Raw genomic sequence first — 25859 nt, forward strand, 5'->3', positions numbered from 1 at the left:
TGTCCTCAAATCTTGTCCTCTATTATATACCTGAAATTCAACTTTAAAATTTCAAGTAGTCTATTCTTCATTAATTAATCTTTCATATAATTCACATCAAGCTAAAAATAAAATAAAACAAAACCGTGATACCAGTTTGGGAATATTCTACTTGCTATTAAAAACTATATTGGTAAAGACTCCTTAATCCTGGTCAACCTGGCAGTAAATTTAGTGTCTGCTGTTCTTATTTTTTTATGTAAGCCTTAAGGCAAGGAGGAAAAATTAGCCTTTTAAAAGGAGTTTTCTTTAATAAACCAACATGCTGACAAATTAAATGACAGGCATCTCTCTCTACAGCTGACAGCCTAGCAGGGGCCCTGTTAACATCCGCATTAGGGCAGACTGATTGGTTTAATTGGCAGTCATGCCTAAAAACCTGCAGAGGAATTGATGCTGAATGAATCATCTCCTTCAGCAATATTCAGTAGTTTGAATGCAGCAATGCAACCAAAAGCTCTTAAAGTTGTTCTATTTATTGTTGAAACCAACCGACCAAGTGATTAGTTTCATTTTATTTTTTAAAATTGTGTGCTTTTACTGAAAGCTATCATTTCAAAATGCGTCAAAGAAATGATTTCTTACCAGATTTTCCCATATCTCAAACTGGAAGGTACCAGAGGCAGACAATGTCGTGAGGAATAAATCTAGAAGGAAAATAATAGAATTGTAAGTTTTGTTACTGATGTGTACATTTAAAAAAGAAAGAAATATAATACATAGAAATTGTTGTAATATAGTTGTACTTAAACATATTTTAAATTATATTTTAACTAGCTTGATTCATCAAAGAGAAGACAGCAGATAACCCTGTATTAGTATAATTAAAGAAAATGTATTTAAAGGGAGCTTTGGTATTAGTCCTCCAAAAGCATTACTTGTAAGACTAATTATGTGTACTTTTTTTATCTTACACATTTTAAATCTAAGGTAGACTGTATTTTTAAGATGTTCTGATCATAATCACATTTTGCTTTCTCATGCTAAAAGCAGTAGTTAACTATATATCACTACACATATCAGGTTTCAGCATTATTTTAAATAACAGTATTACAGGACCCACAATCAGTAGTAGCACTCATATTAAGTGACTAATAAATTGTATGTCAAATTTTGAGTAGAATTGTCTTCACATATTCCAACTAAAAAAAGTTTATTTTATTGGAAAATGCAAGAATTTTAATAAAATTTTTTTGAAATACAATACATTGACAGTTAAATCAATCTGTTAGTGCAAAGGCCAGGTAAACGGCAAGTCTATTCTAGAAGCAGTATTTATTACACTTGCATGATGACAATTTTACTTAATGAATACAGAAGTTTTAAAAATGATGAGTTGACTCATAGGAATATTAAAATGACAGTACTCTTTTGTGCTTAAAAACATTGAAAGTGGTGTGAAGACCAAAAGTATTTTAAAGAAAAGGTTTTTTTCCTCTCATTAAGTATGCTTAAAAAACTATCATTCATATTATGCTTTCTGTAAAGATTTCATATGAATTTAATGAAGCTAATTTATGTAATAATTATAATAATAAAGATTTTCATAGAATCCTTTGAGAACTAAGTAATTTGCTCACTTTTATTATTAGTTGAACTCAAAACTCCTGACTCTGAGTAACTGGAACAACTGTCTATGTCAATGTATCAAATATCTTAGCACTTATTTTCACCACACTCAGGATGCTTTGCCTATGGATACAGAAATGTAGTCTTTTACAAAGACAATTTCTTTAATCTGTCACATATATACTCCCAATGAACTGTTTACTTCCATACTCATCTAGGAAAACTCCCAAAAAATATCTGAGATTTGTGTGATGATGGACCTACAACTGATTTTCTCTCCGTCTCCCATGTGTCCCCCACATTGCCATCAGTACGGTTGAAAAACAAAATTGCAAATCTGCTCTCATTCTTTCTCTTCCAGGACACACAGGGAAAACCTCATCATCTGGCATGTGCGTTTCCCACCTACATTTCCCACCTACATTTCCAGGCTCATTTCCTGCTACTCCTGTACTGATGTTTGCTGATTCTATTTTCGTAGCTTCACTAGCTACTTATTAAGACTTTGAAAAATAGTAAAGTGAGATGAGGGACTGGAAGTACCTTATAAAATAGATTTTTAAAAAATTTCATCTCATCATTCAATTATGTAAATAGGTTATAGAAAAAATAAATAATTCATTATGGGAGAAATAAAAATAGAGCCAATTAATTATTAACAATTCAATATGAAGAATCACGCCTCAGACTTTGAATGGAATAATAGCTAAAAAAAATTATAGTCAACAAAGCAATAAAGTTCTTCCACCCCCACATGGTTAAGAGTAATTTACACAGTAAAATTAAAGGAAATGTACTCAATAAAACTGTAGGCATAAGATTAGATTCCCTCATCACAGCTCAGGATAACTCTGCAGGGCCATTCCACATTCAGAGGTCCCAAGGTCAGCCCAAGAGTTTATTGGCACTGAATCATAGCCCACCTCTGCTTCCTTCCCTTTCCTTCCGCTGGCTACAAGAGCGCTCCCTGAAACTAAACTTCTTGTATGCTAATCTCCATCCCAGAGTCTGTTTCTCAGGGAACCCTATCTACAACAGTTGATACCAAAAGTGATGTGAGAAAGCAGATACAAAGATTTTGGAGTTGGATCACCTATCACGGTGCTGGCAATAAGGATTCCTTCACTGGGGATAAGCAACACACAGATAGCCACACTAACTCTTACTGGTGCTGTCTTGGGATAGTATTCTGGTGGAAGGAAATGCACCTGTGAGTGTGATATTTAAGGCTTTTTGAGAAATATGAGATAAACAGTAACTATAAAGACAGTGGAATTGGATGGCTATTGCTAAGCTCAACTGAGGAAATAGAGGAAAGATACAAAGGTTGAGCATGACTGATGAGAAATTAAAAGCTAAGTGTGAAAGCCAGAAGGCCTCTTGGGGAGCATATAAAGAGGCTATCACCTCCTGCAGCAGGAGGGCAGGGAAAGCTGAGAACTAAGACCAGGACTTAACGGTAAGAGTAGAAGAGCTCCCAGGAAGGTCAAATTCTCAATCTAAGCAGGTCTGCTATGTTAAGGTTAGAGCCCTAGTCGGGAAAGAATCACATTTGACCCACAGGATAGGAACATCTAGGTGATGAATCTGAAAACCTTGAATCCCCAGATTCACTTGAACGAGTTTTCAGAGCCTGCAGAAGTAGACTGTTAAAGGCTGGCATTCCCTCCTGTCTAAGGATGATAGAAAAGTTTCTGTCCCAACTAGGCAAAATGTTTCCCACTTCCTACAGCCTATCCCACCTTCTCTCCTGTCCACTAGGCCAAAAAGTGGGGTTAAGTTATAACATAACCTGACCAGGAATGTGATGGACATGTAAGGGAATAAGGCCCTATGGCCTGAATTAAGTCCAGGACCTAGCTAATATGTACTTGCAGGAGAGTAAGCATGAGACTATATTCTGAGAGTGTGTGATCAAGGCAGGGGTTGAGGGTTGGGGCAGGGATGATGGGGTGCAGGGCAGAATAAAGAGTTGGGGGTATGGTGATTCCTCTGAATCTCATCTACCCTAGAAGTGGCAGCAATTAATTTTACAGGAGTAGATATCTATTCTGGATATGAATTTGCCTTTTTTAACTTGAAAACTAATTTTAAAAATGCTAATAGAAACAATATGATGATAGCTGTCATCACTGGTATTCACTTGAAGAAATAATCCTTAATAAAAGATCGCATTATGAGTTGTAAAAAATTGAAGATATAAACCTGAAACTCAAATCCTTTTTCATTAGATTCTTCTAACAAGTAATATAGCGGAAATAGTCAATGTACATGCAGTTTCTTCCCCTCAAAATACAGACACATAATCAAGTAAGTGTGTGCAAAAACAAATGGTTTATGCTTCATTTATCTCCATTCATAACTTGAAAGGATTAAGCTAAAATTTTAATCATTGCCAAGTGCAGCACAGCCTTCCTTTCAAATGTAGAACCCCGTGGTTAATGCTGGCATCAAAAGGAAGCCTTAGGAGTTTTAGAAACTTAAATTGGAAGTTCAACTATGTGACCTAACCTATGTTAGGAAAAATCAAAACAAAGGTTGATGATTAATAATGGGCACCTAACACCTCCTTGATATACTACGGTATGAAGGAAGAGATTAAAAATTGTGATTTCTGGCACTGTAGGCTTTCAGTATGACATCTCAACATTTTAAGAAAAATATTCCAATGGAAATTACAAAAAAAAGTAGTATTCTTAATGTCATTTGGAGTTCCTGCATGAAGAAATTCTCCTTGGATTTGACAGTCCCTATATTTCTGGAGGGGTAATATTTTGGTTCATTTTGGAAAAAATAAAGTTAATAAAACATTTGCAGTATTTTCTGGAAGCATTTTCACAAAGCATGGTTCAAAATAGTAATCTGAACTGTTCCTATGCTTGAGACAGGAAGATTTGCCAAGGTCATGTTTACATCTGTTCTGTAGTACTGTCCAGTTTTTCTTAATCCCAGTTACATTAGTGAAAGAGCAGCATAAGGGTACAGAATAAAACTATCTTTCATCTGCTTCCACTTATTCATAAAACAGTACACTGAAGGCCATATGATGGCTGAAATCATTAAGATAAACCAGCTAATGCCAACAACTCTTCCCTTTCGCAGCAGCAGTTTAATTGCATTCTGTAGCTCAGGGGTTATCAACTCAAACGATCTAAGGTGTGAGGTCCTAACTTAAGTAAGTTAAGATGTCCTGGTACAACCAAGATGATCAAACAGTAAAAAGGCACAGGGCATACAAACTGACTCAAGACCTCCAGATGGGAGAGACAGCAATAAGTAGAGGGCTGGGAGGAGCTCAAAAGAGCCCCACACTGACCAAAGAGGATGGCAACTACTTAGCTCCAGCCAATTGTTGTTGCTACAGAAATATAATTGAAATCTAATTCAAAATATTTTAAGTACTATGGGGAAAAAATTTATATGTCTGCAGAGTTAATTTGAGTCACAGGTACTAGATTAAAACCTCTGATAGATAACTGCTTTGGTTATATATTTGTTCAAAGAGAACCAACCCAACTTTCCATATTCCCTTTACCAAACAATACTGCCAAATAATATTCCATACAGATGCAGTAAATTTAGTAAGATGACATGAGGAATCTGTTTGAATGGGTATCCATTAACAAGATATTATTCTAAAGAAGTCTAAATTTCTAGGAATGATTTAAAAATTTCACTTTTTAAGTTCATAAAATTCTATCTAGACATCCTTTCCCTTTCTATTTTGACACACTGGGCCCCAAAGAAGATTCACTATGCTTGCAGAGAGCTCTGACTACCTTTAACTTCAGAGTATAAACAAAATACAGAGAGACTTAGGCACCATAATCCAGAACACATGCACACAGTTTTCCAAGACTGGAGGCCCTTAATGCTGGGTAAACAATAAACCTACTCCTGCCCTGCCTTTCTTTATCAGTTAAATCATTATCAGAACCTTCATTGTAAGGGAAAAAAAAGTAGGATTTATTTACTTCAGATTGTATATGAACATAAAAATCTTAGGTGAAGACAATAAACCCCAAGTAAGAGGATGCTGGCAGCAAATGATGATGGGAGATTGTTAAGTGCCCTAAAATTGAAAGTTTAAAGGGGTTATAATTTTCATTTGATGAGGATTATTATTAACAAGTGAGAAATGGATATGTTCTAATTACTAGTTTTGTTAGGGAATTTATTTTTCATAACTTGAATGTTGAATTTTTAAGAGAAATGCAATCAAGGTAATTATGGCAAATTAATGATCTTCAAAGGCTTAATAAATTAATAATGTTTTGAATTTTATACTGTTATATGTGTATCTCAGTTGAAGTCACATATTTCCTCTACTCCTATGAGAAGAGGGTCTTAAGGAATCTGAAGAAGCTTGCAATTTGAATTTTTCCAACCTTGTCATGTTTTTATGGGTTAACAGACATTTTTAATTTAAAATTCCAATATGAGAGGACACTCCATCTTCTAGAGGAATCCTCTATGTTCCAGAAGGTAAGGAATTCATTAGAGATGATAATACATAATGACAGAAAGAACTAGAGAACAGGAACTTGGCATTAATCATCACTAAGATTTTCAGATTTTCCATTAACTCTCATTAAAGTAAATTTACTTGAATGAAGGTTTTTATAGTACAAATTTTAGAACTGCATTTGGCCTGACATTTTTTTCTTAGGGCAATGAAGTCAGTCTGCATTCACTCGGTTTATGCAGTAAGGCTACCTTTCGTTAGACCCTTAAATTCCAAAATCCAGATCCTTTCTTACCATGTACACCTATGTCTCATTACAAATTTATAAAGATGTCGTACTTGCTAATTATTCAACAGCTGCCTACATGAGCACTACTATCCAAAGCAGGTTCTTCTCACAGATGAAGCATGGCATCTAGGATTTCTGAGTTGTTACTTCCTCTGAATGAACACACTGTATCAGTCTATACAGATGTTAAAGGATTTTCCCACCAAAGGTATCTTTTATGTATTTCTGTCTAATGAGTTGCTTCATTTTTAACAGAATTCTTAATTTTTACTACATGATGGACTCCTACTCAGGGTTTTGGGTTAGAGAAGAAACCTCAATTTTGCTCACAAACCAGTGGCTAGACAGTTAAAATCAAATTCAACCTGAAAGTAATTATTTCTTAAGTGGCATGATTCAATCAAAGTGATGAATGCCCTAAAATTTAATAGTAGAAGCTGTCGGTCTCTCTGGTAACTGCTGTGTCAGACTGAACTGAAAAACACAATACATATGGTCAGCAGAGTTTAGCAAATTATTCCTCTTATAAATTCAAGAGCAGAACAGTTAAACATACAAAATGAGTTGATTTATAAAACTATGATTTAAACTCATGGTTACTCAAAGGCAAACCTCTGACAGTTATGCCCCATCCAGTTTAGAAACTCTTGATTTGTGTACTATCTTCTATTCTTAACTTGTCTTCCTAAGCACCAGAGAGGAACTTCCTGCAGGCTAGATTCTAGTGGCCTTAGTGAGATAATGCATCTATATGGTTTCTATGCATCATTTCTGGAACATACTGGAAAAGAATATTTTTACTGAATCTAGAGTAGTGTAGTGATGAAATGCTTGAAGTATAATAAATTTCAGTAACTCAGTAAAAGTAAAGCAAAGCATTAACCTCTCTGAGCTTCATTTCTTTATTTTAAAAATGATGTGGGTAGACTAAATGATCTTTAAGATTTCTTTCATAACTTATCCATCCACTCATCCAACAACTTTTAAGTACCTCCTGAGTGCTTGGCACTCAGTTAGGTATTAGATAAGCACAAATGAGGCATGCTCCCTGCCTTTGAGAACTTTCTGTCCCTGAAGCAGACAGATGTGGAAACAGACAGGTACCATGTGGCAATGAGGCAGAATTATGAACATGTACGATGGGTTCTGAGCTGGTGGAGGTATTCACTGCTTGGGTGAATTTGGGGAGGGCTTCCCTGATAAGGCCAGATTTGCGCTGGTCAGAAACTTAGTAGGTAATTAGCTACAGGTGATACGTCAGTGAAATGCTAACACTACCAACACATGTCATTTTATAGTATATAAAGCTCTTTCTATATGGAATAAGTTGAAACCAATCAGATCATTAAAAGAACTTCAAGTTAAAGCAATTTACTAAAATAATGAGACATACTCTAACTCATTCAAAAACAATTAGGTAAAGCTTATTTTATTAATATAACACACACATTAAATACACCTGACAATCAGAAAAACTGCTCATATTCTCCTTCCAGTCATAGGAAATCTGAAGTTTATGATAATTCTGAGAAGTAAATAATTTCCTCAAGATTATGGAATTTGATTAAAGTAGTCCCTAAACTTCACATGTAAAATTATAAATACATTTTTTTCAAGCAGAAATAAGTACAGTAGTGATCAAATATGAAAACTGTATATTGATGCATTAAAATTCCTTTCAAATAGCTACATACAATACTTTAAGAAATTTGATACTAACTCTATAAGTGAGTGTATCTTTAACAGTATGGAGAATAGACAGTTGTAATGCCAACAGTAAAATTTACAGTGACCAAAAAACCTCTAGTTAATCTTCTTCAAATTGTATTCTCTGCCTTTTGGAAAGCAGTGTAGAATGCTATTTACAGGTCATGTTAAGAGTGCTTGCTAACAAAATGTAGAACAGATAAACAAGATTATACTGTATAGCACAGGGAAATATATACAAGATCTTACGGTAGCTCACAGAGAAAAAAATGTGACAATGAATACATATATGTTCATGTATAACTGAAAAATTGTGCTCTACACTGGAATTTGACACAACATTGTAAAATGATTATAAATTCATAAAAAATGTTTAAAAAATGCATGAAAGGTAAATTTCTTGTATTTGATTTTAAAATTATTTTTATTGTAAACTTATATTTGATTAAAAGTTTGGCTTATTATAGGAAAAACAAAGAGTGCTTGCTTCAATAAGAAAAGATTTAACCTGTCTTTCTTAATGTTGAATTAGATAAACAGTAGGTTAATGATACACAGCATTCACAATACACTATCCAAAGGGCTGTACTGCTGTTGAAGTGTTCTGGGGGTTAAAGATAGGGTCCTAGGTAGATTAGAGAGATTCTGCAAGAACAAGGGGCAAAGAGATAACAGGCAAATTTGGCTTTTCTATAGTGCTCATGGGATTGATCTTGTGTTTTTATTTTTATTTTTTTCTTCACAGTTAGGAGATTAGGGGAGTGGATTCTGGGAAGATGGAGGGATAGAAAGCACCAGAAATCTTTCTCCCACCAAGAAAACAATTGCATTGGCAGAATCTATCTGATGTATTCATTTTGGAATTCTGTAGTCTTTTGAAGGGTTGCAGCTTCTAGGAGAAGGTCTGGATGGTAAACTGCAGTTAATTTTGGTCTATTTTCAGCTCTTAGCACAGTATCAGCACCTCCAGCTCCATGTAAGGCAGCTGTGCACATGTTCCTGGAGCAGTATGCACACAGTTTGTAGGAGCCAGAGTGGGCAAAAAGGCCCCTGTCCTCCACAGATCAGGGATCTGTTCTCTGATGGCTGATTGTTGCTTCTGGTTACAGAGGTGCAGACAGAAATGGGGATAGACATTGTTTTTGCTGTTGCAACTCCCTTCCTTCTAGCTGAAATGATTTACAGGGGATTTAAAAGACCAGTGCCCTTCCCTACCTGCCCACCCTCCTTCATTTTCTTCTTCCTCCCTCTTAGGAGCCAGACATTAAAGACTAGGGCATTAAAAAGCAACTACATATATGATAAAAATTACTGAAGTAACTGTGCCAAGGAAAGGGTCAGGCCCAGAAAAGTTCTGAGAAGAACTTAAGTTTACACCTCAGGTTCATTTTGGCACTGAGACAGCCTAAAATAATAATAATAATGAAAAATAAACAAGTGAGGAGGGTATAGCTCAGTGGTAGAGTTTGGTCTGAGCATGCATGAGGTCCTGGGTTCAATCCCCAGTACCTTCAATAAAAAAATAAGTTAAAAACACCCCAAAACAGTAACAAAAAACAGCAAGACCTAGGGAAGGGGAAAGTCTGATTTCAAGAATTATCACATTATTAAATTCAAATGTGCAGTGTTCAATGAGAAATCACAATGCATACAAAGAAAAAGGAAAGAACAGCTTATTCAAAGTAAAAAAAAAAATCAACAGAAACTCCCTGAACAAGACCTGATGACACAACTACTAGACAAAGAATTTAAAACAACAGTCTTAAAGATGGTCAAAGAATTAAAGGAAGATGCGCAGAAAGTCATGAAAATGATGAACGAAATGGTTCATTTCAAATAGTGTATGAAATATCAATAAAGAGACAGAAAACCTAAAAAAAAACACAGAAATTTTGGAGCTAAAAATTACAATAACTGAAATGAAAAATTCACTAGAGGGATTAAAAGCCAGATCTGAGCAGGCAGAAGAAAAAAACTCAGTGAATTTGAAGATAGAACAATGGAAATTATTAAGTCTGAAGAACAGAGAAATAAGACTGAAGAAAAGTGAACACAGCTTGAAACACCTGTGGGACACTGTGGGGAATCTCAGAAAGAAAAGAAAGAAACGGGCAGAGAGAATATATGAAAAAAAAATGGTTGAAAACTTCCCAAATTTGATGAAAAACATGAACATAAATATTTAAGAAGCTCAATAAATTCCAAAAAAGATGAATTCAAAGAAGCCTACACCAAGACATTACAATCAAAACTTTAAAAAACCAAGGCAAAGAGAGAATACTGAAAACAATCTATGACATATAAAGAATTCTCAGTAAGACCATAAACACATTTTTACATCAGAAACACTGGAGGCCAGAGGGGGCCAAGATGGCAGAGTAGAAGGACACTTGTAGCTCACCCTCTTCCACAAATACACCAAAACTCACATCCATGGACCCACCCAGCCAACAAGAACACCTGTTGAACTCTGACAAAGCATTGCCCTCTTCAAAAGACAAAGACACCACGAATCTGGTAGGAGAAAAGGAAAACAGAAAGAAAAAAAAGTAGAACAGCATGGGACCGGTCCCACAGGGAGGGAGTGGCAAAGGAGAAATAGTGCTCAGGGAGGGAGCGGCAGAGGAGGAATAGTGCTTGTTCCCTGGGTCTCCCTCTCTCCAACGAAGAGGTGACTGGGATGGAGGGGGAACCTCTGAGGCTTGGATCTGTACGGAGCACCCTGGGGTACTGCAGGGTGCTGTGCGTCATTGATAAGTGGGTACACAGGGCAATACAACATGGGCTCTCCATAAAATACAAAGAAAAAAAAAAAAAAAACGGCTGATGTGCCCTAGGGGGAAGAGCACCACACCACCATCTCTGGAAATTTACCAAAGGTTTTCAGAAGAGAGGTGGGGCTCAGCCACAGCCCTATATCCTCTGGAGCTTAGCACCCAGGTGGGGGTGGGGTCAAAACCTGAATCTGTACCTAAGGGCTTAGCAACCTCAAAGACCAGAGACTTGTTTACGGCCCAAGGCAGATAGGATCTTTCTGGCCTGGTACCTCTAAGAAAAACAAGGAGCTGAGTTTTGGCACGGAGCAGGGGTAGGGCTGTTCCACCATTTTCCCTGAGCCCGCCTATGAAGCGTGGACCTGAGGTGGAGCAGGCACCTGCACAGAGCAGGGGAGTGTCTGGCGCCAGGAGAGGGTGGGTGGCCACCTGCCTTCCTGGCAGGAGCAGAGCACCTGACCATGGTGCTGGGAGGGGGCACGGTTAGCCCACCTACCTTGCCAGAGCACAACATCTGACCTCAGCATTGGGAAGAGGAGTCACCTGCCCGCCCACTGTGTAACAGCACAGCACCTGACTGTAGTGTTGGGAGGGGGTGTGACCTGCCCGCCTACCTTGCATGAGCACAGCATCTGACCACAGCATCGGGAGGGGGAGTGACCTGCCTGCCCGCCATGTAAGAGCACAACACCTGATCGCAGTGTTGGGATGGGACGTGACTTGCTTACCGAGAGGCACTGGGAGCAGCACAGACCACGGGTGCCAACAGAGGGCCTCTGGAAGCAGCAAGCTGAGTTCATGAAATAGGGTGAAGACAGAAAGACCTCTAGATAAAATCATTAAGAGCGCACAGTCTCCATGAGAACACATCCCCCTTTTAAAAAATTTATTTCTTATCTGTTCTATTTTCTATTACCTTTTTAATTTTTACTTTTTAAACAATTGTATATGTCTCCAGTTTTAATCCCTTTCAAATTTTTCTTTTAAAATATTTTTTATTATTATAGTTTTTTAAAATCAACCTCATTTCATTTTTATTTCAATTGGTTTGATCTCCTGTTATTGATTATACATTGTTCTCAAACATTTTTTCTCTCTTCTTTTAAAATTCTTTTTTAAAGTTTTATTCCTGCATAGGCTTTAAATAGATAAATAAATAAACTCCTTAAGAACCAAACTAGATAACTGATACTCCATAAGCCACAGTGCCAGAGAGATATGAGCAAGATTTAGAAGCAGAGGAACCACTCCCAATTAAAAGAGCAAGAGAAATCCCCTGAAAGAATGATCAGTGAAATAGACATTGATGGCCTACTAGATCAAGATTTCAAAAAAGGAGTGATCAAAGTACTGAAGGAACTAAAAGAGATAATGTTTAGAGATATAAAATCAAAAATGAAACTGAGGCTGTAAAAAAGAGGCAAGTAGAAGTGATAAACTCGTTGGCTGAGATGAGAGCTCACCTAAAGGCTGTACAAAGCAGGTTAGATAATGCAGAGGAACGAATAAGTGATCTCAAAGACAGGACAACAGAAAGCACCCAATCAGAACAGCCGAGAGAAAAACAAACAAAAAACAATGAAAACAATGTAAGGGACCTACGGGATAATACAAAACATGCCAATCTATGCATAAGAGGGGTTCAAGAAGGGGAAGAAAGAACAAAGGGGATTGAAAAAGTATTTGAAGAAATCATGACTGAAAACTTCCCAAACCTAAAGAAGGAATCAGATGTCCAAGTACAGGAAGCTCAGAGGGGCCCAAAAAGGAAGAATCCAAATAGACCCACACCAAGACATATCATAATCAAGATGGCCAGAATCAAGGATAAAGAAGTGGTCCTAAAGGCAGCGAGAGAAAAACAAGGAGTGAGTTACAAGTGAACCTCTATAAGGCTTTCAGCTGATTTCCTCTACACAAACAGTATAGGCCAGAAGGGAGTGGCAAGATATATTCAAAGTCCTGAATGAAAAAAAGATGCAGCCTAGGATACTTTATCCAGCAAGGTTATCCTTTAGAATAGAAGGAGAGATAAAGAACTTTACAGACAAGCAAAAACTAGAAGAGTTAAGCAACACTAAACTCATGCTAAAAAGAAATATTGAAAGGTCTACTCTAAATAGAAAAGAAGCAGGATGCTACAGAAATGAGAAACTCATAACTGGAAAGGCGATAACTACCATGAATTACAAATAGAATAAACATGAAATTGTAAAAGAAGGCATCTAAATAATTAGGAGTGGGAGAGCGAAGCAAAAAAAATAGAGTTGTTGTTTTTCTTTTTAAATTTTTTGTTCTTGGTAGGATGGGTTTGAGCTTATATTATTATCTGCTTAATACAAAGTTATAGTAATGGGTTAATAGACTTAAAAAAAGGATAACCACAAGCCAAAAACTTACAAGTGAATCACAATAAATAAATAAAGTCCAAGATAATACAAAGGAAAATTACTAAACCACAAAAGGAAGAAGAAAGGAACAGAGACGAAATACCAAATCAACTGCAAAAACAAGTTCAAAATGGCAATAAACACATGTCTATCATTAATTACTGTAAATGTTAATGGACTAAATGCTCCAATCAAAAGACATAGAGTGGCAAACTGGATAATAAAGCAAGAACCTTCAATATGCTGCATACAAGAGAATCAGTTTAGGGAGAAGGAAACAATACAGATTCAGAGTGAAAAGATGGAAAAGGATATTCCATGCAAATGGAAAAGCCAAAAATGCAGGTGCACAATACTGATTTCAGACAAAATAGACTTTAAAACAAAGACCATAAAGAAAGATAAAGAAGGACATTACATAATGATTAACGGAGTAATACAAGATGAGGATATTACACTCATAAATATATATGCACCCAATATAGGAGCACCTAAGTACATAAAACAGTTAATAACAGAGATAAAAGGGGAAATTGACAGGAATACAATAATTGTTGGAGATTTTAACACTGCATTAACATCAATAGACAGATCTCCCAGACAGAAAATAAACAAGGCAATAGAGAAATTAAATGAAACAACAGAAATATTAGACTTGCTGGATTATTTTCAGAGCATTACACTCCCCCCCCAAAAGGATATACATTCTTTTCAAGTGCACATGGAACATTTTCTAGGATTGATCATGTACGTGGGCACAAAAGAAGCCTCAGCAATTTTAAGAAGATAGAAATTATCTCAAGCATCTTTGCTGACCACAATGCCATGAAACTAGAAATCAACTACAGAGAAACAAAGGAGAAAAAAAGGAAGGCATGGAGATTAAACAACATGCTATTAAAAAGCCAATGGGTCAATGATGAAATGAAAGTTGAAATTAAAAAATACCTTGAGACAAATGACAATGAAAACACAACAACACAAAATTTATGGGACACAGTAGAGGCAGTGCTAAGAGGGAAATTTATAGTAATACAGGCCTTCCTCAAAAAAAGAACAATCTCAAATAAACAATCTAATCCACTAGCTAAAAGAATTAGAAAAAGAAGAGTAAAATAACCCAAAAGTCAGCAGAAGGAAGGAAATAAAAAAGATTAGGGAGGAAATAAATAAAATAGAGATTAAAAAAAATAGAAAAAAATCAATCAAAACTAAAGCTGTTTTTTTTAAAAGTAAATAAAATCAACAAACCTCTGGCCAAATTTACGAAGAAGAAAAAAGAGAGAGCACAAATAAGCAAAATAAAAAAGGAAAATGGGGAAATTACAACAAATAACACAGAAAAACAGAATATCATATGAAAATATTATGAAAAACTACATGGAAGCAAAATGGATAACCTAGAGGAGATGGACAAGTTTCTGGAAACATACAGTCCACCAAGACTGAATCAAGAAGAAACTGACCACCTGAACAAACCAATCACTAGAAATTAAATTGAATTAGCAATAAAAAACCTCTCTACAAATAAAAGTCCAAGACCAGACGGCTTCACCAGGGAATTCTATGAAACATACAAAGAAGAACTCATACAGTCCTTCTCAAAATCTTCCAGAAAACTGAAAAGGAGGGAATACTCCCAAACTCATTCTATGAAGCTACCATCACCATGATACCAAAACCAGGCAAAGATCTCACCAAAAAAGAGAATTACAGACCAATATCACTGATGAACATACATGCAAAAATCCTTACCAAAATATTAGCAAATAGAATTCAACAGCACACAAAAAGATTATACATCATGACCAAGTGGAGTTCATCCAGGGACACAAGGGTTCAACTTACAGAAATCAATCAATGTAATACATCACATCAATAAGAGAAAGCACAAAAACTGCATGATCATCTCAACAGACGGAGAGAAAACATTTGATAAAATTCAAAACCCATTTATGATAAAAACTCTCACCAAAGTGGGTATAGAGGGAACATATCTCAACATAATAAAAGCTATATATGACACACCTACAGCCAGCATAGTACTCAACGGTGAAAAACTCAAAAATTTCCCATTAAAATCTGGGATAAGACAAGGATGCCCACTCTCACCATTCCTATTCAACATAGTCTTGGAAGTCCTAGCCACAGAAATCAGGCAAGAGAGAGAGAAATAAAAGGGATCCAAATTGGAAAACAAGAGGTAAAAGTGCCACTATATGCAGACGACACGATACTATATACAGAAAACTCTAAAAGCTCCACACAAAAACTACTAGAGCTGATCGAAGAATTCAGCAAAGTAGCAGGTTACAAGATAAACATACAAAAATCAGTTGCATTTGTTTACAGTAACAATGAATCAACAGTAAAAGAAAGTAAAGAATCAATCCCCTTTAAAATAGAACCCAAAGTAATAAAATACCTAAGAATAAATCTAACCAAGGAGGTGAATGACTTATACATGGTGAATTATAAAACACTCATTAAGGAAATTAAAGAAGACTTAAAAAAAGGGAAAGCTATCCCCTGCTCCTGGATTGGAAGAATCAATATTGTAAAAATGGTCATACTGCCCAAGGCAATCTACAGATTTAATGCAATCCCTATCAAATTACCCAGGACATATTTCACAGAACTAGAACAAATCATAATAAAATTTATATGGAACCATCAAAGACCTAGAATTGCCAAAGCATTACTGAAGAAAATGAAAGAGGCTGGAGGAATAATTCTCCCAGACTTCAGACAATACTACAGAGCTATAGTAATCAAAACAGCATGGTATTGGTTAAAAAAAAAAAACAGACATATGGAACAATGAAAGAGAATAGAGAGCCCAGAAATGAACCCATAAACTTTTGATCAACTAATCTTTGACAAAGGAAGCAAGGATATACAATGGAATAAAGACAGTCTCTTCAGCAAATGGTATTGGGAAAACTGGACAGCAGAATGTAAATCAATGAAGCTAGAACACTCCCTTACACCGTACACAAAAATAAACTCAAAATGAATCAAAGAATTAAACATAAGACAAGATACAATAAACCTCCTCTTAGAAGAAAATATAGGCAAAACATTATCTGACGTACATCTCAAAAATGTTCTCCTAGGGCAGTCTACACAAGCAATAGAAATAAAAGCAAGAATAAACAAATGGGACCTAACAAAACTTATAAGCTTCTGCACAGCAAAGGAAACCATAATTAAAACAAAATGACAACCTACAGAATGGGAGAAAATTTTTGTAAAAGATGAAACTGACAAAGGCTTGATCTCCAGAATATATAAGCAGCTCGTACAACTTAATAAGAAAAAAACAAACAACCCAATTCAAAAATGGGCAGAAGACCTAAACAAGCAATTCTCCAAGGAATACACATGAATGACTAATGGGCACATGAAAAAATGCTCAATATCGCTAATTATCAGAGAAATGGAAATCAAAACTACAATGAAGTATCACCTCACACCAGTCAGAATGGCCATCATTCAAAAGTCCACAAATGACAAATGCTGGAGAGGCTGTGGAGAAAAGGGACCCCTCCTACACTGCTGGTGGGAATGCAGTTTGGTGTAGCCACTGTGGAAAACAGTATGGAGATTCCTCAAAAGACTAGGAATAGACTTACCATATGACCCAGGAATCCCGCTCCTGGACATATATCCAGAAGGAACCCTAATTCAAAAAGACACCTGCACCCCAAAGTGCATACCAGCACTATTTACAACAGCCAAGACATGTAAACAGCCTAAATGTCCATTAACAGATGACTGGATAAAGAAGATGTGGTATATTTATACAATGGAATAAAAAACAACAGTCGTAATAAACAACAACATAACACCATTTGCAGCTACATGGGATGTCCCTGGAGAATGTCATTCTAAGTGAAGTAAGCCAGAAAGAGAAAGAAAAATACCATGAGATCGTTCATATGTAGAATCTTAAAAAAAAAAAAGAACATAAATACAAAATAGAAGCAGACTCACAGACACAGAATACAAACTTGTTGTTGCCAAAGAGTAAGAGGGTGGGAAGTGACAGACTGGGAGCTTGGATTTTGTAGATACTGACAGGCATATGTAGAATAGATAAACAAGATTATACGGTATAGCACAGGAAAATATATACAAGATCTTGTGGTAGCTCACAGCAGAAAAAAATAACAATGAATATATGTACGTTAATGTATAACTGAAAAATTGTGCTCTACGCTGAAAATTGACACAACATTGTGAAATGACTATAACTCAATAAAAAAAGTGAAAAAAACCCCCAAACATTGGAGGCCAGAAGACAGTGGCCAATATATTCCAAATGCTAAAAGAAAACAAACAACCCAAGAACCCTATATCTAGCAAAACTATCCTTCAATAGTAAGACAAGAATTAAGACATTCCCACATAAACAAAAGCTGAGGGAATTTGTGACCCTAGATCTACTCTGAGAGAAATGCATCCTTCAAGGTGAAGTGAAGGCACACTAGACAGTATCTTGAAAACTGTATGTCAAAATAAAGATCTCAACAATGGTAAGTCCATGGGAAATTATAAAAGCTAGTATTATTGGAACAACGGTTTTTAATGCTATTTTTCATTTTCTACATGATGTAAGGGAATAATACATTGTTTAAAAAATCACTAGTCTAAAAATTAGTATGATCATACTTCTGGTTTGTAACAACACATTTGTTTACAACATAATTTAAGAATAAAGGAGTGGGGACAGAGTAGAAAAGGAGTTTTTGAAGTCAAGCAGGTATAAATTTAGAGTGTCATAACTTTAGAATATTAAGTGTCATCCTTATGGTAACCACAAAGAAAACAGATACAGAATATACACAAAAGGAAATGAGAAAAGAATGTAAACATTTCACTACCAAAAAATCAACTAAACACAAAAGAAGAGAGGAATTTAGGAAATGAGAGACAAAAAAGCTATAGCTCATATAGAAAACAATTAGCAAAATGATGAAAATCTATCTTTATCAGTCATTATTTTATAATAAATGGATTAAATATTCCAATCAAAAGGCAGAAATTGGCAGAATGGATAAAAATATATGACTAAATCATACATCGCTGTCGCAAGAGACTCACTTTAGATCCAAAGTCACACAAAAAAAATTAAGAGGATGGAAAAAGATATTCAATGTAAATAATAATAAAAAATGAGCAGAGGTGACTATATTAGACAAAACAGACTCTATTATCAAAAAAGGCTACAAGAACTAAACATTACCTATTTAAAAAACATTCAATGCAGCAAGAAGACATAATAATTACAAACATTTACATACTTAACAAAGGACTAGCAAAATGTGAGATAAAATATGAAATATTTCATATTCTAAAACATGAAGCAAAAACTGACAGAACTGAAGGCAGATATATCAGTTTTACAACAACAGTTGGATACTTCAATATCCTACTATCAATAATGAACAGAATAGCCAGACAGAATTTAACTAAAGAAATAGAAGACTTAAACAACAAAATAAACTAACTAGATCTAATAGACACAACCAGAACATTTCACCCAACAACACAGCAGTATGCACATTCTTCTCACATGCCCACTGGATATATGCCAAGATAGAGCATATGTTAGGCCACAATTTAATTCTTTCTAAGATTTAAAAAGATAGATATTGTATAAAGCATCTCCTCTGACTACAATGGGATGTAGTTAAAAATCAACAATAGAATTAAAACTAAAAAAATCACAAATTTGTGGAAATTAAACAACACACTCTTTAAAAAAACCAATGGACCAACAAAGAAATCACAAGGAAAAATTAAAAATACTGAGAAATGAAAGAAAACAAAAATACAACTTAAACTTATGGGACTTATTGCAAAAGCAGTGCTACAGGGGACATTTATAGCTATAAATGCTTCCATTAAAAAACAATAACAATCTCAAATAAACAACCTAACTTTATAACTTAAAGAACTAGAGAAGAAAAACAAGCTAGTTCCAAAGCTATCAGAAGAAAGGAAATAATATCAGAGTAGAGATGAATATAATAGGGAATAGAAAAATAATAGAGAATATCAATGAAACCAAGAATTGGTTTTTGGAAAAGACCAACAAAACTGACAAAACTTTACTTAGATGGACTAAGAGAAAAAAAAGAGAGAAGGCACACATTACTAAAATCAGAAATGCATGTGGGACATTACTACCAATCCTATATAAGTAAAAAAGATTATAAGAGAGTACTGTGAATGTAAATCATGAAGAAATATAAAATCTAAATAGATCTACAACTAGTAAGGATTTGGAATCAGAAATCCAAAATGTCTTGACAAAAAAATTCTTGGATCCGATTACTTTACTAGCAAATGCTACCAAATATTTAAAGAAGAACTAATACTAATTCATCTCAAACTTTTCAAAAAAAACAAAAAAACAAAGAGAAAGGAATATTTCTTTATTCATTGTATGAGACAAACATTACCTGGTACCAAAGCCAGAATAAGATACTGCAAGAAAAAAAAAACTACAAAATAATAATGCTTATGAATACTGATAAAAAAAAGTCCTCAGTACATATATGTAAACTAAAAAAATGTGCAGTGTACTGTATATATGTATTTACATGCAATATGATGTGTATGTGCAGTTGAACTGTAGTAATTCTGCCTAATGAAACTGAAAAAGGAAAAAAGAAACTACTAATAAACTGAATTCAGCAGCATACTAAAGGGATCAAGCAGGGTCCCTTACACCATGATGAACTGGGATTTATGTGTGGAATGCAAGGATGGTTCAACATATAAAAACTGATCAATATAATACACCACATTGACAGAATGAAGAAAAAAAACAAATGATCAACTCAACTGATGCCAAAAAAGTATTGAACAAAATTCAATACTATTTCATGATAAAAACACTCAAGAAACTAAGAATAAATGGAAACTACTTCAACAAGATAAAAGTTAAATATATAAAACCCGCAGTGAACATTATATTCAATTGTGAAAGACTAATAAAAGCTTTCCCTCTAAAATTAGGAACAAAGTAAGAATGACCAATATCACCACTTCTATTCAACATAGTACTGGAAATTCTAGCCAGAACAACCAGGCAAGAAAAAAGATATAACAGGTATCCAAATTGGAAAGAAGGAATTCAAATTTTCTCTGCTCACAGATGATATGATCTCACATGCACAAACCCTAAAGATTCCACAAAAACTTGTAAGAACTAATAAATCAATTCAGTAGGATACAAAATTAATATTCAAAAATTAGCAGCATTTCTATATACCAACAATGAACAATACTAAAAGGAAATTAAGAAAATATTTCAATTACAGTAGAACCAAAAAGAATAAAATACATAGAAATTAACCAAGGAGGTACAATGAAAATTATAAAACATTGCTGAAAGAAACCATTAAGAAGACAAATGGAAACACATTTCATTTTCATGAACTAGAAGACAATACTGTTAACATGTCAATACCACCCAAAGTGATCTACAATTTCAGAACAATCCATACCAAAATCCCAATGGCATTTTTTTTTGAGAAACAGAAAAACTCATCCTAAAGTTCATAAATTCCTATAGAATCTCAAGAAACCTCAAATTACCAAGACAATTTTGAAAAAGAACAAAGTTGGAGGACTTACACTTCCTAATTTCAAAACTTACTTCGAAGCTACAATAATCAAACCAGTGTGGTTGGTAGTAGCATAAAGATAGGTATAGCACAGGTCAATGGAATTGAATAGATTCCTGAAATAAACCCTTGAATATACAGTCAAACAATTTTTGACAAGGATGGCAAGACCATTCAATGGGGAAATAATGAGTCTTTCAACAAATGGTGCTGAAACAACATGATATTCCCACACATACACACACATAAGAAAGTTGGACTCTTATTTAACTCTACATACAAAAAGTAATTCAAAATGAATTAAAGGCTTAAACGTAAGACCCGAAGTATAAAACTTCCAAGAAAATATAGGGCCAAAGTTTCATGACATTGTAACTGACAATTTCTTGGATAGGACATCAAAGACACATTCAGAAAAAGATGCAACAGACAAACTGGACTTCATAAAAATTAAGATTTTTTTTACACCAAAAGACAATATCACCAGAGTACAAAGGCAACCCAAAGAAGAGGAGGAAATATTTGCAAACTGCTTATCTGATGAGAGAATAATATTCCAATTAGAAAACTCCTAAAACTCAACAACAAAAACAACCTGATTAAAACATGGGCAAAGAGCTTGAACAGACATTTCTCCAAAGAAGATACACAGATGGCCAATAAGTACATAAGGATGCTCAACATCACTAAATATTAGGGAAATGCAAATCAAAACTATGTGATACAACATTATGCTCATGAAGATAGCTACTCTGAAAAAAATAGAAAATAACAAATGCTGACAAGTATGTGGAGAAATCAGAACCCTTGAGCATTGCTGATGGGAATGAAACATGGTAAAGCTGCTGTGATGGTGGTTTCTAAAACATTAAGCATAGAACTACCATTTGATCTAGCAATTCCACTTCTGGGTACATACCCCAAACAATTAAAAGCAGTGTCCCTAAAAGATGTTTGTACATCCATGTACATAGCAGCATCATATACTTTAGCTAAAACGGGGAGCAATCAAGTGTCCATTGTGGTATGAGTGACTAAGAAAAATGTGGTATACATAGACAACGAAATATTATTCAGCCTTAGTAAGAGAATTCTGACATATGCTACAACACGGATAAACCTTGAGGATATTATGGTAAGTAAAATAAGACAATCACAAAAAAGGCAAACACTTTATGATTCCACTTACGTAAGGTACTTAGAGTAGTCAAAATCATAGAGATGCAGAGTGGTGGTTGCCGAGGGCTTGAGGAAGGGGAGACTGGGAAGTTAATGTGCATAGTTTCAGTTTTACAAGATGATAAGAGTTATGGAAAAAGACGGTGGTGATGGTAGGACAACATTACGACTGTATTTAATGTGACTGAACTGTACACTTAAAATAGTTATGTGTAAATTTTATATTATGTATGGAAATAAAAAATGAATAAATAAAAATTTTAAAATCTTGTTTAAAAAAAGAGTGACTTTATGACACTATAAACGTAAAGTTAGTCATTAAATATAAAAGCATGGAATTATAACAAACTTCATAAAAAATCTGTCTGTTTTATGTTTTGGGGATTAATAAAACCAGAGGTAACCATAACACATTAACAGGTCAGTGTCATTTAAAATACATAGCGTTTAATTTGTTTCTAAAATTGACTTCAGGGTAAATTGAGTTCTTGCTTATGAAAATGGATTAGGACTCATCCTTTGAGATATTAAACATTTTATACAGTTTGGTATGTACATCGGAACTACTATTTGTTACAGGAGTAATACTAGAAATGTTTCCATGAACAATGGGAAAGGATTTATTGAATAGTACAGCAGGCTTTAAGAACTCTTTATTTTATATATTTTTGTAGGAGAACCCATTTATTTCTTTCATCTGCATTATATGTATTTTTTTGGGGAAGAGGTAATTAGGTTTATTCATTTATTTATTTAATGGAGGTATTGGGAACTGAACCCAGCACCTTGTGAATGCTAGGCATGTACTCTACCACTAAGCTATACCCTCCCCACTGCATTATACTTTTAATGGTCACAAAAAATCAACCTAGCCTAAGAGGACAGAAAAATTTAAAGTTAGATCTAACAGTTATCTTACAGATATATTCTGTGCTGTATTTTTTTTAAGGCTTAAAAATAAATTTATTTTTAGTTTTCTTTTCCAGTTTTCTTTTTTTGGAGGAGGTAATTAAGTTTATTAATTTATTTTGATGGAGGTACTGGGGATTAAGCACTCACTCTACCACTGAGCTATACCCTACTCCATGTGCTGCTTTTAAGGAGTAAAAATGTGTGTATGTTTGGCATACTGATCTTCAATACTAAATTGATGAAAAAAATATTACATACTTTTAAGTCATCTGACAGTTCACCAACTTTCAGAAGTCAAAAATTACCCTCTACCTCAGCTTGTTCTGCCTGCCTGATAGCTTTGTTTTATAATGTCATGACTCGGTGACATAGACTAATTCCACTTTCAAGTTTATTTCAGAAAACAAAATTCTATTTCACTTTAGGTAAAAGCCAGGGGGGGGGGGAGGGTGGAAATAAACCACAATGACTGTCAGAGTTCTGACAGAATGCCACGTCTCAGGCAACATGCTGTGGAATGGCAATGGTCCCATTACTTGCTAGGAGCACTGTAATAAGGTTCTTTCAAAAATCAAATTGAAAAAGAAAAAAGAAAGATGATCTCTTAATTTGTAAAGTCATCCTACATGCTTTTAGCTCATTTTACCCCACATTTTAATTACTTTGTATTTCTAATCATGGATACTAAAAATGTTCTAAAATATTCTCAAAGCTCCCAGTCTCCATGAATGATATCTGAGATTCCTGGTGCTGTAAGAGTGAAATGAGATTTTGAGTCATTAAAAATTTAAGTTTTTCATACTCCATTTCAGCTAGTCTTCAAAAAATATTAATGGAAACTTAGCTCTCTTGGTTTTAGAGGAAAGGGTAGGAAGGGTGCAACTAAATATTTCCTTTTAGACATTTTTGTTCTGCATGCTGACATACAGTATGAAGTAAGAGTCTTTTATGATTATAGACCATTTCTATTAAGAGAAATGTAAACATCTTGGAGAAAACATTTTTAAATGACTTAAGTTGAATGTTGACTTTACATTCTTCTTAACTGAACCAATGTAATAGTTTCGAGGTTCAAAACATTTAACGTTAATAGACTTTAAGTTCATGGTAAACCAACTATAATGGATAAAAACTGACTGATTTTATCTTGAATATGATTAGATAATAATTCAATTTAAATTACTTATTGCACATTAGTTATACTGGGTATTAAAAATATGATGAGCTACCATAATCATTTAAGTTTACTGGCATAATATGTGCTGCTTGGGGATGCTATAAACTGTCACTCAGATTAAAAGAGACAGCAGGTCACACATCCTAATTCAGGTGAAGTGCCTAGGCAAACAAAGTCTATATTAAAGTCCTAATCCCATGAAACGGTAACTAGCAACAGTTGAAATGTCATTATAATTCTGTCAATTTTTGACAAAGACTGAAACAAACTTTAGGTGATAAAGAATCACTATTTGAGGTTTAATAATACACGGGAAACACTGTATAGTAGAAGTAAGACATGTAGTTCTATGTTTGTTATTATTCAGTCAGTAAGAGCTGAGTATCCAAGGACACCAGATACTGTTTTAAAATGAAATTCTATTCAGAGTTCTATTAATGAAAATATTCAACCTCAAAATGTTAAAAAAAGCTGAGTCTCAAAAACGTCTTTCTTTTTATGCAGAAAGTACGTTATTGCCTTGTGTTTACCCTCAGTAGTATGCAATCCTGGATATCAGATTAAGAACATATCTATATTCAGAAAGCAAGTATGATGAAATAGCAAACCATGCAACACAATCTTCTACTAAATGTCATGTCAGTCTCCCGGTAAAAGACTATCTAAAGTTTTAGATATCTGATGACCCAATTTACATCTTTTCAGTTACCCCAAGGATATTTCATTACTCTATTCTACTTGATAGTAGCAGAAAACACTCAACTGTTCATTTTTATCTTTTTAAATATATGGGGGCAGGGTGGAGAGGGAGGTCTACATTAGCCTCTGAAGCTACTTGGAAAAAATACATTGCTAAATGCTAAAATGGAACAGATAGAAGCTGTTAGTGGTTGTTAAAAAATGTGTGCTGCTTTCTTCTCCAAGGTAGCAGGAGGGAGGGAAGAAGAAGAGGAGGGAAGGAGAAGAAGGGAAGGGAGACAGAAGGATCATCTGACATATATCAGGATAAGAAAGGAGACCTCAATTTCAAACTGTAACAATGTAAAGAAAAATTTTGGGAACCATGAGACAGAATATAATGAGGGTTTGACTTTAGAATGTGAGAGTGAGATCAGGGATAATCTCCTAACTCAAAGATTATAATGTGTTTTTCTTAGAGAGAGTGTGGGTGTCTGGGTTTGTTTACTTAGAATTAGTGTCCAAGTGTGATAGAATGAGAGTCAAGTCTATTTGCAAGAGATTGTTTGTAAGGATGTACCATGGACAGGGACGGAAGTCCAGGCTGAAGGGAGGAAGGGGTGGATATAAAATAGCAAGGTCAGTCAGTGGACCTGTGGCCTCAGCAAGGTCCAGGAAATGGCAGGGGAGGCCCTTGAGCAGCCAGCCTAGAGGACAGGAGAGGGTGGCAGGAGAGTGGGATGTTTGATAACTGATTTGGGGGACAGTTTGTTTTCTGGTACCCACATGGTACAGGGACTGAATTGCAGTGGCTAGGATGGGGAAGTCATGGTGCTGGGCTGGGTCATCTCTGTGGACAATGAAATCATCTAAAATGACGGCAGGAGTTAGACAACTGCCTGGGACGCATTATGTCGCCAGTAAACCAGGAAACTGGGAGGTGTTAGCAATGAAAAATGGAAGATGGCTGGTATAGCTAGGTGGCAAAGCCTCAAAGGAGTAGGAGATTTGTAGAAACGTAAGTCAGAAATAATTTATAA

At 35.0% G+C, this 25859-nt stretch overlaps 1 protein-coding gene across 1 annotated transcript in view; it reads right to left on the minus strand.

The window, feature by feature from the left end:
* ITFG1 (integrin alpha FG-GAP repeat containing 1) overlaps positions 1 to 25859 on the minus strand; it is a 204988-nt gene that overhangs the window by 133766 nt on the left and 45363 nt on the right. The window contains exon 7 of the mRNA XM_006207867.3: positions 625 to 686. Within this exon, the coding sequence (XP_006207929.2) occupies positions 625 to 686 (62 nt within the window). The remainder of the gene's footprint in view (positions 1 to 624; positions 687 to 25859) is intronic.

The sequence above is a fragment of the Vicugna pacos genome, chromosome 9, assembly GCF_048564905.1.
Source record: "Vicugna pacos chromosome 9, VicPac4, whole genome shotgun sequence".
In the NCBI taxonomy this organism is placed as follows: domain Eukaryota; kingdom Metazoa; phylum Chordata; class Mammalia; order Artiodactyla; family Camelidae; genus Vicugna; species Vicugna pacos.